This window comes from Eupeodes corollae, chromosome 2 (assembly GCF_945859685.1).
Source record: "Eupeodes corollae chromosome 2, idEupCoro1.1, whole genome shotgun sequence".
In the NCBI taxonomy this organism is placed as follows: Eukaryota; Metazoa; Arthropoda; class Insecta; order Diptera; family Syrphidae; genus Eupeodes; species Eupeodes corollae.
In genome coordinates, this window is record NC_079148.1 from 13,939,452 (window position 1) to 13,953,260 (window position 13,809).

A 13,809-nucleotide genomic window follows, 5' to 3' on the forward strand; every position below is an offset into this window, starting at 1 on the left:
AGGTGAAGCTGTGTTACAGGTCTCCCCAATTTTTGACCTACGAACACACCTCGGGGATAATAATACCCCTATTTTGTTAGAGGAGTACTAACACCAGCATGGCCTCCCACTATTTTGGTTTGATGATGTGAGTGGAGGAATACACTAGGTGAAGGTGGATATGCGATCGGATGATATTGCTGTTAGAGATACATCGTCTGAATATACCTTTGCCGGTGTGGGTTGTTATTTTAGCATACCCTCATTTAGCCGACTATCACACAGAGGCGAGTAAGACAGTGAATTCGAATTCAAATTCAAATATATTATAAAAATTTAAAAAAATAAGCAACCAGCAAACGACGAATTCGGGTATATTTTATTTCTTGAATTTAAATGGTGTGTAATAATAAAAAAATAAAAAAATGTTTTTTTTTGAATTAATTCCTTTTAGTAGTGTCAATTTTCGATCGCCAATAGTGGGATTATAGTTTATATTGTGGTTTAGCCAATAACTCTGGGAGAACTATAAAGAAGGGAAGTGAAGAACAAAGAAAGGTGGTGAGTCCAGTGAATTATCATAGCATTTTCATAGTATATTAGTTATTTTCTTTATATACCAGTTTGATTTTCGGCGGCCCGAACTCATTGGCGGAAAGCTGGGCCGCCGCCAACAAAAAAAAAATAAAAGGAAATTTTATAAGTCATAAGAAAATTCAAAGAAGAAAAAAAAAAGTTGAATTCGAAGAAGAATATAAAACAAAGAAGAAGAATATAAGACAAATACAAAATCCCTATGTCCATTAAAAAAAAAAAGGAAAGGGACTCATAAATTTAAAAAAATAGTGAAAATTCCATAAATATAGCTATAATAGACACGCGCAATCTGTTAGATTCAGCTATATAATATATACCTACCTGTACTTATCCCGTGGATTTTTATGTGTTGTGATTGTCCTATAATTAAATTATTTAATGTTTAAAGAACTTGTACGTATCCGCAAATATTTATATTTGTACAATTAGTCGAGGCGTGGAAGTTACCTTTTTTTGCTCTCAATTTATTTAATTTTTCTGGTTTCTTGTTTTAAAACATATTCTTGTGAGGTACCGAAAATCGGTGAGCGGTTGAATCGCGTCCAGTCACTGGGTTGTTTGTTTTAGTCTTAGCCGACACCTCCACAGAGCTCTATAGGGGTAGGGAGCTAGGGCACCGTCGTTGATTGATTGAAAGATACTACAAAGGGTATCAAAATTGAATATTGAAACGCGGCTTTTCAGTACCAATTTCTTTTTATGTCTCATTTGTTTAAAAATCTAATGATTGTAAGCAATAATTGTAATTTAAAATTATTATGTGAATAAACTTCCTAAACGCCTACTGAAGGAACGAAAATAGTTTTTTTGTTATTGCTGTTTCGCCCCAGCGAAGCAATGTTGTGCTAAGTTCTTTTTTTTCAGGGGTGTCGAGGGTAGCGGAGTGGACATGGACCTAAGATGACCTGAAGCCGATCATCGACCACAATATTGGGGGTATCCAACACTGGCCGCGGATACCTAAAGGTAGGGTGGGTAATGGCCTCACTGCACTAACATCCGCAGTGCCCTGATGTGCCAATAGTCCGTCCGTTTATGTTTCCTTCCTTTTCCTCATTCCTTGGCCTGATATATGTTTTTGTCTGCAGGCGAGGTTGAGTTTCGGGGGCAAGATCCCCCCCCGTCCGACGAGCTGACGCCGTGCACCGCAAGCAGGCCGCGTCTCCCGAATCTCAACAATCCCACCTAACCTATTCCAAATCTTCCTATCTCTTTTTCCTACCTCATCCTTATCCTACTCTTCCACTTCTCCCACCTCCACACCTCCTCTTGCCTCGCAACATGAGTTAAAGGTTTATTTGCATAACAAGGTCTTTTAGCCCCACAAAAAAAGTCCAGCGTTGTCAAATCTCATGATCTTGGTGGACATCACCACGACGAGAAATTAAGTGGCCAGGAAATGTGTCTTGCAATAAAGCTATATTCGCTAGAGTTGAGTGGCGTGTGGCACCGTCTTATTCCAACCACATATTCTTCAAACCGTTTTCTTGAACAGCAGGATAAAAAGACCATAACGCTCTAAATTGACGGTGAGAGTCGTTCCATCATTATTTTCGGAAAAGCAATATCAAACACCTCCGAACCGAAGAGCCAAACAGTGACTTTTTCACTATAATGGCCGCTCTTAAATAACTTGAGGATTATCAGAGAACCAAAACCGACAATTTGGGTTATTTAACTTAATAACCGAGTGAGAAATGTGATTCGTCGCTGAAGGAAATTTAGTTCGAAAAATAGCCATCCACCGCCTGTTGTTCAAGCACCCATTCGTCGTATCTACGACGATTTCAGTTGCTGTATTAACTGGACTTTATATGGATGTAGGTGTAAGACAGTCCTAATTCCCGAGAAGGATAAGAAATCGAAACATTTGGTTCTTCGGAAACACTTTTACTTACAGCAGCGATATTTTCAGTGTGAAACGATGATGCACAGGCCCTGCAATATCTTTAGCCAATCCAGTCTCTTGAAATGCATTCACAATTTTTCCAATTTCTTGCATAGTTGGATGATTATGTAAACTATAATCTACTATTAAAGCACGAAATGTAGCTGTGGCAGAATTACCATTTTCATTTTTGTAGTATGTTTTAACAATTTGTATGCGATGCGCGAAAGCTAAGCGATCCATTTTCGCACATGTTAGACTTTCAACTACATAACAAAAATTGGTTTAATAACTAAGTTTGACAAATGTTGAATTCCAGCCCTCTACTTTTGAAACCTTTTTGAAAAATGGATAGCCTGTTTTTGATTAGAGCTGAAAGGGACTTTTCTCTGTTGACTGTAAATATCGAGAGACCATTGTGGAAAGACTGGAATTTGATTTTTGAACAAATAACAATGAATTTATTTATGTCTGCTATTTGAGATGAAGTCAGAGCTGGAATCTTAGTTTCATTCCTCTGATTTATTAAGTTACCAGATTTTAACTAAGTTATTTAGAAGAACCTCTCTTAGCTAGATCTGTAGAAAACTTAATTAAACTTATTCTTTATTAAAATGAAACAAGTCTCAAAGTACATCTGTTATAGTGGGAACCAAACAAAGAACAACGAATTTAATACTTAATATTTATTTCTTGTCTGCTCACCTTCATGGCTAAATTACAAAAAGGATTGCTATTTACCGGTGTACAAAAATCAAATGACATTATAAATTGTTAAGAATGTCAAAACTATAGTGTTGCCAATATAGAAAAATATAACAACATGCATATTATTTCGTTTTAATTAATTTCGCTATTATAACAAATGTCAAAAATAAAAGTAAAAATGTCTGCTAGTGTCAACGGTAGGGCTAGTGTCGTTTAGTATCCGTTGAACAATCCTGGAATCAGCTAACATTGACATACTAGATATGCACTGCTATGCATATCTAGTATATCAATGTTCTCAACTTATATACAATATGGATTATTTTCACTGACGGTAGTTTTGTTTATTGACGTACCCATTCAACCATAACCATTCGTTGATTGATAAAATTCGAGCGGTACGTATTTCAATCAAAACCATTGTTTGGAAGCTTTGTTTAGGGCTCTGTCTTACCTACTTACTTAAGGTGGCGCTACAGTCCGGTGTGAACTAGGGCCTCACCTAACAAACTTCTCCATTTAGCACGGTCCCTAGCTAGATTTCTCCAGTTTCGCGCTCCAAGTTCGGTGAGGTCACCTTCCACGTGTGCGTGCCACCTGATCCGCGGTCTTCCTCTACTGCGCTGTCTTGTGGGTGTGGATTCGAAGATTTTCCGGGCCGGAGCATTAGTTTCCATGCGCTCTACGTGACCCAGCCATCTTAGTCGTTGGACTTTTACAATTTCGGCTAAGTCTACGTCGCTGTACAGCCCGTACAGCCCGTACAGCTCGTCGTTCCATCTTCTCCTCCACTCCCCTTTGATGCATACGGGACCGTAGATCACACGAAGAACTTTTCTTTCGAACCGACCCAAGGTGCTCTCATCCGCGTTTGTCATAGTCCATGCTTCTGCACCGTATAGCACGACGGGAATGATAAGGGTCTTATAAAGCAACACTTTGGTCCCTCGAGAGAGGACTTTACCACTAAATTGCGTTCTTAGTCGAAAGAAACAGCGGTTAGCAAGACTTATTCTGCGTTTGATCTCAGGTTAGGGCTTTGTCTATTTATATTTAAATGCAAACCAAACTTTTGTAAAATACATACTTTAAGGAAATAATACCATATTAAACTGGTTAACTAAAACAAAAGAAAATAATTATAGAAAATCTTTAAATCTAAATTATTAATTCAATGCCGTAGGTTACAATTACTTATTTTAAGAGACATTTTTAGGAGGTCATCTCATGTGAACGCTTACTATCTTCTTAAGGACGCGTCTCGGGTCCTTTCCACTGACTTCTATAAGTATATCGGATTTGGAGTTTGAGTTATACTTGATTGTGAGTTTTCTTTTCAACGGTATCCCTTCCACTGCCTTCTGAGCACACGCACTTTAATGATCTTATAGCTTCCTCTTACTCAAGTTTGAGCACTTCGGTCGACGGTCGGGCACCGCATTCAAAGTGCCCACACTTGAATTCATTTTGTTTTCTTTTTTCTTTGATCTCTTCCTTAGGTTTGAGCGCTTCGTTTGACGGTAGGGTACCCCTTCCACCGCCTTCAGAGCGTCCACCCCTGAACCATCTATAAACTTTCCTCTTAATATTGTCACTACTCGGGTTTGAGTGCGTTGTACGACGGTCGGGTTACATTTCCACCGCTTGCATCGTACACACACCTGAATGAATTTCCTTGTGGTTTTCATTTCGAACCTTTGCTCGGTTTTGAGTGTTCTGTTCGACGGTCGGGTATCCCTTCCACCGCCTTTAGAGCACACTTACTTAGGCAACGTTTGTATTTTTTACCTTTAGTTTATTAAATATTAAGTTGACATTATTATCTATAATTTTTCATGAATAAAAAACATGAACATTTGTTAATCTTTTGTAAGAAAACCTTTGTCTTTAAATTTCGTTTATGAGATAAAATACCGACTCAAAACAACTCCATTTGGATAGCCTACTCAGCATTTACTGCAGTTTTCGAACAGCACAGAAATCGGCAGAGATTACTGCAAAGCTCCGTGTTGGTTAATAACATTTCTTTTCAGAGTTCCCGAACGTACAACCCCTTGAGCTCATTATAAAACTTCATACTAAGCTCCCTACAATCAGCATAGAAAGCGGCAGAGACTAAAGCAAAGCTGCGTGAAGGTTAACAACACTTCTTTTCAGAGTTCCCGAACATTACCCCTTGAGCTAACTTTAAGACCTCAAAGAATCAATTTTTGGTTATAAATTGATTTCTTAACATGTCTTAAAAGCTAAAGAAGAACATGTTACAAGTAATAATCTTACCGATAAAGTTATTCAAAAAACAACTAAGCTATTATCATCCAGATTTGTTTGAAGATATAAAAAAGGAAATTTGGAAAATGTATTATCTCAAATGCTCTTCAGGTGAAAACCCTCAACATCGATTTTGTTGTAAAAGTAATGCCGGTTATGGGATGTCCCATTGGCCCATTTTTATGTTGAGAAACGTGACGAGAAGCGAATCTCACATTCTGATCGGTGTGTAGGTAAGTGATGTCGTTAAATAAACCAGGATTGACTCAAGAGCTGAACAATCTGCTTTGAAAGAGTCTCAAAAGAATGAGGAAGGAATACTTTTTAGACCAGGCATCGCCGGCTGAAGGTTAGTTGAGATTTTCATTGTTTTAAGCGGACTTGAAACTTTAAAATTGTGTTTTTCAAAATTTCCACCATTGTGTTTCAAAAACGACTTGACCGAATAACTTGAAATTTGTACGGTACACTCAGCACAACAATTGAACCTTTGTTTGTTCAAATGTCTAACAAAATTCCAATTTTTGTGTATTCATTTCATAAAAGTCCATTACGTACATTAAGACTAACAGATTTTGAGATAAACCAATCAGCTGGAATCATGGAGAAAGTGCAGTTCCATGTTATTAATTAATTAACTTAATGCAGTCCGTCACAAAGATATGGGATCGTTGCCGCATTTAAAGCAATTAAGAACAACAAAGCGGTAGGACTTGATGGAATTCCCGCAGAGCTTTTACAAGCAACACCAACGTCATCAAGCGAATTGATTCATCCGCTCATAAAAGAAGGCGTAACCACCAAATGCTTCCTCGATGAATGGAAAAAGGGAATTATCATCAAGCTCCCAAAAAAGTAGATCTAAAAATGTGCAAAAACTGGAGAGGAATTTGCGTTCTACCTGCCGTTGCCAAAATAGTAGCAAAAGTCATACAGGAACGCATCAGAGAACATCTTGAGGCCACACTCGATGCCGAACAAGCGTGATTCCGCGCTGGATCCTCCTGTATTAATCATATCAACACCCTGCGGATCATTATTGAACAGTGCGTTGAATATCGATCACCACTTCACCTGCTGTTCATCGACTTCGAGAAGGCCTTTGATAGCGTTAACAGAAAGAATATCTGGTTAGCTTTACGGAGGAGAGGCATTCCAGAAAAACTAATTGCTATTATTAAAGCATAATATTATGATGGATCCAAGTTTCAGATGATTTTGAAATCCGTAGAGTAGTCAGACAGGGCTGTTTTTTGTCGCCAATATTGTTTTTGTTGGTGATAAGCGATTTACTGCGCGCAGAGGGATATAATGTACTTTGAAATCCTATTTAAAGCACTTGGATTACGCGGACGATGTTTGCTTACTCTCTCATAGGATCATGGAATTGACAACAAGTGTAGAGAGAAGCAGAAGTTATGAGGCTGAAAATTAATTCCGGCAAAAAAAAACGATCAGCCTCTGAACCCGACCATGCTCTTAAATAAATATTTCCTCGCAACCGGTGGAGAAAGTGGAGAGCTTTCAATATGCATTTGGAAGTATCGTCTATATCAAATTCGGGACCGAACAAGACGTCATCTGCCGCATCGGAAAAGCAAAAGCGGTGTTCGGTATGTTGTTGAATATTTGGAGGAATAACTCTATCAGCCTAAGAACAAAGCTACGACTGTTTCGCACAAATGTCGAGTCTGTGCTTTTTTATGCGTGCAGTACTTGGAAGGTTACGTCAGCCATTACAAGAAATCTTCAAACCTTCGTGAATAGATGTCTTCGTAACATCCTAAAGATTTTCTGGCCTAACCATATATCAATTCAGGTCCTTCATACAAGGACAGGCGTAAATGGCAATGGATTGAACATACGCTTCGAAAAGGTAACGACTGTATTGCAGGCCAAGCAATACAATGGAATCTGCTCACACAAGAAGGAAGAAGAGCTGCACGACCGAGAAGCACATGGCGCAGGACAGTCGAGTCGGAATCAGCGTCACTAGGCAAAAGTTGGAGGGAGCTGAAACACATCTCCGGAAACCGTACACGATGGCGCATATGCATAGTACAGGCTCTATATCCCTTAAGGGGTTCCGAAAGGACTTAACAGGTCTGAGGACCTATAAGTAAGTAAGTAGTCCGTCACATGGGATGAATTAAAATAATTTAAAATAATGTTTGCTCAAAAAATACCGTCATTTTTTCTCAAAAATTTAATGGCTTATACATAAAACATCTATTTACTCAAAATCTTGAAAATAAATGTTATATTCCGAACTTAAAGGACGAAATATTTGGCAAACTTGCAATGAACAGATTTGGTATGAAAAAATGTCGTTTCAATTTAAAAATTACTTAAATATTGACGACCAACCATTCATTTTTCGCGTTATTCTCTTTGAAACTGAGACAGATGTTTAATTACGTTGTAGGGAAAGAAATTTAAATAACAAAACGGCATTTAAGTCTAAAAACCTCCAATTTTTCACATGCGACAATATATAATTCAAAGCAAGAAAATTTCTAATTATGTTTGGGTAGAAATCCAACGAATAACAGTAGTCGGAAGCAAATTAATCAAGCGAGACGAGAGCGGATGATGTGGAAACAAATTAAACAACTCCAACAGTGAACTGGTATAATTGCAAGCATAGAAAATGTTCCTGTACCTTCAACTTCCAGAAATTTTCGATACAAGCATCAAGCCATTTGTATATATTTTTGTTTATCAATTTTGTACTTTTGGCAAGAAGTTCTTTATTTAATAACAAATATTCCTGTTTAAAAATATGTTTATTTATGACATAATTTTAAATATATCTATAACTTAACTATAACCTTTAAAGAATTTAAAACAGACCACTCCCAGTCTCTCTACCTGCATATATCTTGTAATTTATATTTATTAACTTAAATTAATGAATTATTTGTCATTTAAGCACTAAGCTTAAAACCTTAATCTAATCAACTAATTTGTGTTTAAGTTTTAATGAGTCCGTTCGTGTTACAGTTCTTTAATCGGCATCGGTTTCAATGCTTTTGATTGACTTGTTGTGAGAATGATTCCATGGAAACGCTTCAGATGATCAGTAACTCTGTAAAATTCAAAAAATATACAATCTAATTAGTGCCATAGCTTCAAGGTAACTTTCAACCTTACTTGTATTTAATGTTGAATGTTCGTTTGCATTCCTTTACGATGCACTGAAACTGATTCTTCTCATGATAAAGTAAATGATGTTCCAATTTACTTTTGCCGAGGAATGTCTTTTGACAAATGGAACAAGTTACTTCACTTTTATAATCATTTCGGTGCTCTGATCGAAAATGATCTTTCTCTTTGTCTTTGCTTTCAAACACTTGATCGCAGTTGATGCATGGGAACGTTTCTATTTGCTGTGGTTTATGATTTTTGTGAGCTATTTTCATGTGCATAGACAAACCGCTGACGGTTAAATACTTTTTGGAACAGATACTACAATCAAAAGATGCCTCATCAAGATCTGCATCAGATTGTACAATTTTATCGACTGGAATTGCTTCTTCTTGAGGAAGAATTTCCATATCCTCATCAACATCGTCATCTTCTAAGAATTCTGGACTTCCATTGACTGTTGTGGCATCCTCGAAAACATCTTCCGTAGTGCCTGGCCTGAAGGAAGAAAATTTGAATAAGAAGGTAGACATAAGAATTACTTTACATACATGTCATCGTTGTTGGTGTCCGTTTGTTCATCATCTTCCGAGAACTGAACATCGTCTTCTTTCTCTGACTGGGGAGGTTCCTCTTTTATGGTTTCCTTTACAACTTTCCAAAGATCTTCATTGGATTTTTTGCATTGGAGTTGAAATTTATAAGCGATTTCCAATTGTTTGGAGCAAAAGAAACAAATCTTTTGGGGAAGTTTATCGTTATTTTGAATCGATAGCGATGGACAAACTAAGCAGAGAACATCGCAGAGCTTAATGGTGTCATTTGATGGTGAATTTGAATATAGACTTATCAAATTTGTACGAATGGAATTACAAGTGCGACAAGTTGTTTCGAATTTATCCATTATTAAAATTTAAAACAAAAAGAACTTTATACTTCTTTAAAATGAAATACAAATTTTGTTTTGTTTACAATTTGTATGATAACAAATAAGAGCATCTGTCAAATTTTGACATTTCAAAAAGGTTCGTTTATTTTTTTGAGGTTCCAACTCATAGAACTGAACGTTTCCTTGTAAAAAGGAGTGCGTTCACTGAGCAGGATCTCTGTTTATCACGAACTCTATGAGCAGAAAAGCATAAGAAAACATCGATTCTCAAAAGAAGTCGTGTGATCGAAGATGTTGAAGGGTTCAGAAGCAGAAATTAAGTTTGGATAGAAATTCACAAGTGCATAAAATTCGAACCGAAAGCTGCAAGGACCAGTACCTATGTTCTGTAACTAAGGCGATAACTTTTCGCATCGTTAAAAAATGAAACAACTCATTCCTCAGTTATCACCTCTGGAAAAAATCGGGGTTCTGTAATTGAACGCGATAAGTTCAATTTCCAAACTATTCTGACTGGAATATCAATTGGAAGGCGATAAGTTGAACTGTCAATCTTCTGTCAAATAAAAAAAGAAAGTTTTAAAATAATTGATATTGAGTAAAAGTAAAAAGAAATATTAATATACAAAATATATCTACTATGTTTGCAATAATTTTATTGTCGGAAATGGACCAACGACGCAACAGAATGCGTATACACAGGCGAAGACTTCGGGATAATACTAACCCATTTGAAATGCCAGAAGAGCGATTTCGGGAGTTGTACCGACTTAGTCGGGATGCAGCGCTCATTCTCGTTGAAGAAATGCGTCCACATATGAGGCAGGGACAGAGGACAACCTTTATCCCCATCCCTGTTCGTATCTGTGCGGCACTGCATTTTTTTGCGTCTGGGTCCTACCAAAGGGACGTTGGACACGACTTTTCAGCAGCAATGAGCCGAACTATGGTGTCCCGCATTGTAGCCGAAGTATCCAAAATACTTCAGGACAAGCTAGCGGGCAAGTGGATAAAATTCCCCAGAGAAGAGGAATACGATTCAATAAAGCAAAGGTAAATTTGAAAAATATTTTTGAACTTATTATTATCATACATATGTAAATTATTATTAGATTTTTCAATGAGACCGGATTTCCCGGAGTTATTGGGGCTGTTGACTGCACCCATGTGAGGATCCAAAAACCAAACATTGAAATCGAAGCATGCTACCTCAACAGAAAAGGATACCACTCGAAGAACGTCCAGTTGGTAAATATATTCTTAAGAACTTAAAATCTTAGTTTTAATGAAAATTGCTTTTAGGTATGTGACTACAATCTGAGAATTCTAAGTGTGATAGCAAAGTTTGGAGGATCCTCACATGATTCTTATATTTGGGATGGATCTCAAGTGAAATCTTTGCTTGAACGACGTTATGAAGTTTGTGAACCGGGGGAACACAGCTCTTGGCTGTTAGGTAAGCAATTATGTTTCACAAGGCTTTTGCACTTCAATTTTAAATCTTTTTTATGTAGGTGATTCTGGCTATCCACTTCGCCCTTATCTCATGACACCATACCGCTCTTCTTCTGCTGTTGATGAGAGATCGTACAACTTCATTCATGCAAGAACACGCAACTGTGTCGAAAGGCTCAACGGAGTTTTAAAATCTGTGTTCCGGTGCCTTAAATTGGGATTATGCTATTCTCCGCCAGCAGCAGGAAGAATAATTAATGCATGCTGTATGCTGCATAACTTCCGATTAAGGCACGGCCTTTTAGAAGAGGAAAATTTTCAAGACGAAAATGATGCTGGAGATGAAAGCTCTTTCCACGAAAATGCTTCAGCCCATCTACGAGCAGCCACGGTGATTCGAGACCGCATCAAACGAAATTTTAATTAATTTGTCTAAAAATATTACTAAAAAATTTAAATAAATAAAAAAAACAAATTATAAAAAATCATCATTGATTTCGTATTATTTTCTCTTCAAGTTCTTGTAAGTTTTTGATATGTTAATGTCATTTTAAAACCAATCGATTCTTTTGGATAATTCAAACGTTTCTGAGTCTTAATTAAGATCCTATTCGTGGTACTAAAATCCATTTTCGATTCAAGCAGAAATTACAAAAAAAATTCATATAGGAATAGTTTCGTCATTTCGTATACAATCCTTGAGCATGAGGAAACTATTTTCATATGATGTTTTTTTGAAATATTTGTTGAAATTAAAAATTGTTTTTGAAATTCAGCATAACACTTAATAAGTGACTCAGAAGCTTTTGAATTATCCAAATCGAGCAAATACTTTTCGAGTGACATTGAAATTTCACTGAAATTCTGATAAGTTTTAGTTGGAAAATAATGTCACTCGAAAAGTACCAATGTTTTGTTAAGGAATGAAAATCGAAGTGCAAGTCTTTATAAATATATGCTATAGGCTTATTTTTATTTTAACAAAATAATAAAAAACATCCTTAAAAAAAATAAAAATAGTGAATCCAATAAAATAAATAAACTTCATAAAACATACAAACAGTAAAATAAATATGTATACTTAAAAAAACAACAAACAAATCACACGGAGAGAGTTAATTACATATAAAGAGCTAATATTCACTTTTTTTTTTTTAAATCCAGAATTTCCTTGATTATTTTTAAAATTTCGTCGAGCTTTTGTTCGACGGAGCTTTGCATGGCCCTTGCTTCCTCCAAAGCATTTGCATACCCAATATTTTGGGTCTTCTTAACTTTTGGAGGTTTAGGGCCCTCGTCTTCATCTAGTTCAATTTCTAGATTCTATACATAAAAAAATAGATTAGAATTCAATTTAATAAAGAATAATTTGTAGGTATTTACATCGTATTCATTGAGTGCTACTTCTATTCCCAATTCAGGGGTTGAACCATCCCCATCAACGGCATCAATTGTAATGATGGACAAAACTTTCTCATCCATATCACTGAGTGGTCGAGGTCGGTCCACTACGCTCCCACCACCAGTTTTATTCATAAACGCCCTTTGCTCGCTGGCTTGTTTTTTAACGGACGATTTGATGTCTGTCCAGCACTAAAACAAAAATTACAAATTAAAAACTTTGTCCTCGAAACAAGATCAACACCAAATTGGTGCTTACTTTGTTTTTGTATATGTATATTATGTATACCTTTTTCCATTGCTCAACAGTTTTTACGTTAGGTCCTTGAGCATTTAGCTGTGCGCTTAAACTCTCCCACGTCTCGCTGTTATTTTGCCTAGAATTTAGGCTTGAGAATTGGCCTCTTGCAAAGGGCTTGTTTTCGGCCCTATATTCTATTAAAGTTGTCTTCTGACCACCGGTAACTCGGGAGGATCTCTAAATTATAAAATTTGAATAAAATAATGTAAAAAATAGAACTTTTTATTATTTATTTATTTGTTCACCTTTTTAGCTTCAGACATTTTATTTAGTTTCTTTCTATTCGCCTGCTTGATGGTAAGTGATAAGTTTTGACATTTGAATCGATGAACTTATCGACTTTCAAAGATACAGAAACCCATTTTATCACATTTTTCCAGTATTTCTATTCCGTTTGTTTCAGTCGATAAAGTTATCGATTGTCAAAAGATACAGAAACCCGATGATGCGATAAATTGATTTTTGTACCGATTCTCACCGTTTCTCGAAGAATTTTATCGATGCGATAGTTACAGAACATGGGTACAGAGTGGAAACATCGTGGTAGAACCGCCTCTCATGCTGTATAATGACAGTGACAACGAACCGAATTCCGATGTCAGCTAGAAGGATTCATTCAATAAAGACGATGAAAACCAACAATCTCGTCTTCCCGACTTAGAACAAGTAAAGATTGTCATATCTAAGCTAAGGTCTAACAAAAAGCTGGAGCAGATGGTTTCGATTCTGATCTTTTTAAAGTAGCTGAAAATAATTTGGTTAGAAGCATACACCAACCTAACTGTAAAATATGGTTAGGAGAAAGTCTGTCCGAAGAATAGAATCCTACTATTGGTTGCCCGATGCTAAAAAAGGAAACCTTCTAAACTGCACCAACTACAGAGGAGTCAGTCTCCTCAACATCGGTTACAAAATCATGCTGAAATATGAAACCGTCTAAAACTTGTCGTAAACAACCTGATAGGTCCTTTCCATTGTGGGTTTAGACCAGAAAAAACCACAGTTAATCATATATTCACATTACAACAAAGTATTGAGACTCAGGCGGAAAAATGGTGTTAGCGGTTATTGAGGGCCAAACGAAGTACATTCTGTCATTAAGAAAAGATTTATAACAAACAACGTTTCAGTCAAAACGTCACCATTTGATACACGTCATTCTTAAGTAGTTAA

General features: G+C 36.6%; 3 protein-coding genes across 4 annotated transcripts; 1 reads left to right on the forward strand and 2 right to left on the reverse strand.

Moving 5' to 3' along the window:
- Window positions 1-8,232: 8,232 nt before the first annotated feature.
- Window positions 8,233-9,546, reverse strand: LOC129946507 (zinc finger and BTB domain-containing protein 41-like). The gene is made up of 3 exons (XM_056056720.1): window positions 9,142-9,546; window positions 8,597-9,088; window positions 8,233-8,531 (listed from the first exon to the last, which is right to left on the reverse strand). Exons 1-3 carry the CDS (start codon window positions 9,492-9,494, stop codon window positions 8,441-8,443), a joined length of 936 nt encoding a protein of 311 aa, XP_055912695.1. The 5' UTR covers window positions 9,495-9,546; the 3' UTR covers window positions 8,233-8,440.
- A 325-nt stretch (window positions 9,547-9,871) lies between these two features.
- On the forward strand, window positions 9,872-11,422 carry LOC129946546 (putative nuclease HARBI1). The gene is made up of 4 exons (XM_056056773.1): window positions 9,872-10,532; window positions 10,592-10,727; window positions 10,782-10,935; window positions 10,994-11,422. The coding sequence occupies exons 1-4, from the start codon at window positions 10,120-10,122 to the stop codon at window positions 11,359-11,361; spliced, it is 1,071 nt and encodes a 356-aa protein (XP_055912748.1). The 5' UTR covers window positions 9,872-10,119; the 3' UTR covers window positions 11,362-11,422.
- A 137-nt stretch (window positions 11,423-11,559) lies between these two features.
- On the reverse strand, window positions 11,560-13,081 carry LOC129946547 (uncharacterized). 2 transcript variants are annotated; one of them, XM_056056775.1, is made up of 4 exons: window positions 12,882-13,081; window positions 12,595-12,813; window positions 12,318-12,527; window positions 11,560-12,257 (listed from the first exon to the last, which is right to left on the reverse strand). In XM_056056775.1, exons 1-4 carry the CDS (start codon window positions 12,897-12,899, stop codon window positions 12,075-12,077), a joined length of 630 nt encoding a protein of 209 aa, XP_055912750.1. In that variant the 5' UTR covers window positions 12,900-13,081; the 3' UTR covers window positions 11,560-12,074. The 2 variants fall into 2 exon arrangements, with proteins under 2 accessions (XP_055912750.1, XP_055912751.1); XM_056056776.1 differs by having other exon boundaries at window positions 11,570-12,257; window positions 12,625-12,813; window positions 12,882-12,987.
- Between the last annotated feature and the right edge of the window lie 728 nt (window positions 13,082-13,809).

Excerpts from the sequence above, each read along its gene's own strand:
- LOC129946547 (XM_056056775.1), bottom strand. Across the intron at positions 12,528-12,594 it reads TATACATATACAAAAACAAA|TGCTGGACAGACATCAAATC; the intron begins GTAAGCACCAAT and ends TTTTTGTTTTAG. Across the intron at positions 12,258-12,317 it reads TAGCACTCAATGAATACGAT|AATCTAGAAATTGAACTAGA; the intron begins GTAAATACCTAC and ends TTTTATGTATAG.
- LOC129946507 (XM_056056720.1), bottom strand. The coding sequence starts at position 9,494 with ATGGATAAATTCGAAACAACTTGTCGCACTTGTAATTCCATTCGTACA. Across the intron at positions 9,089-9,141 it reads GACACCAACAACGATGACAT|GCCAGGCACTACGGAAGATG; the intron begins GTATGTAAAGTA and ends TTCTTCCTTCAG. Across the intron at positions 8,532-8,596 it reads ACATTCAACATTAAATACAA|AGTTACTGATCATCTGAAGC; the intron begins GTAAGGTTGAAA and ends TGAATTTTACAG.
- LOC129946546 (XM_056056773.1), top strand. The coding sequence starts at position 10,120 with ATGTTTGCAATAATTTTATTGTCGGAAATGGACCAACGACGCAACAGA. Across the intron at positions 10,533-10,591 it reads TACGATTCAATAAAGCAAAG|ATTTTTCAATGAGACCGGAT; the intron begins GTAAATTTGAAA and ends AATTATTATTAG. Across the intron at positions 10,728-10,781 it reads ACTCGAAGAACGTCCAGTTG|GTATGTGACTACAATCTGAG; the intron begins GTAAATATATTC and ends AATTGCTTTTAG.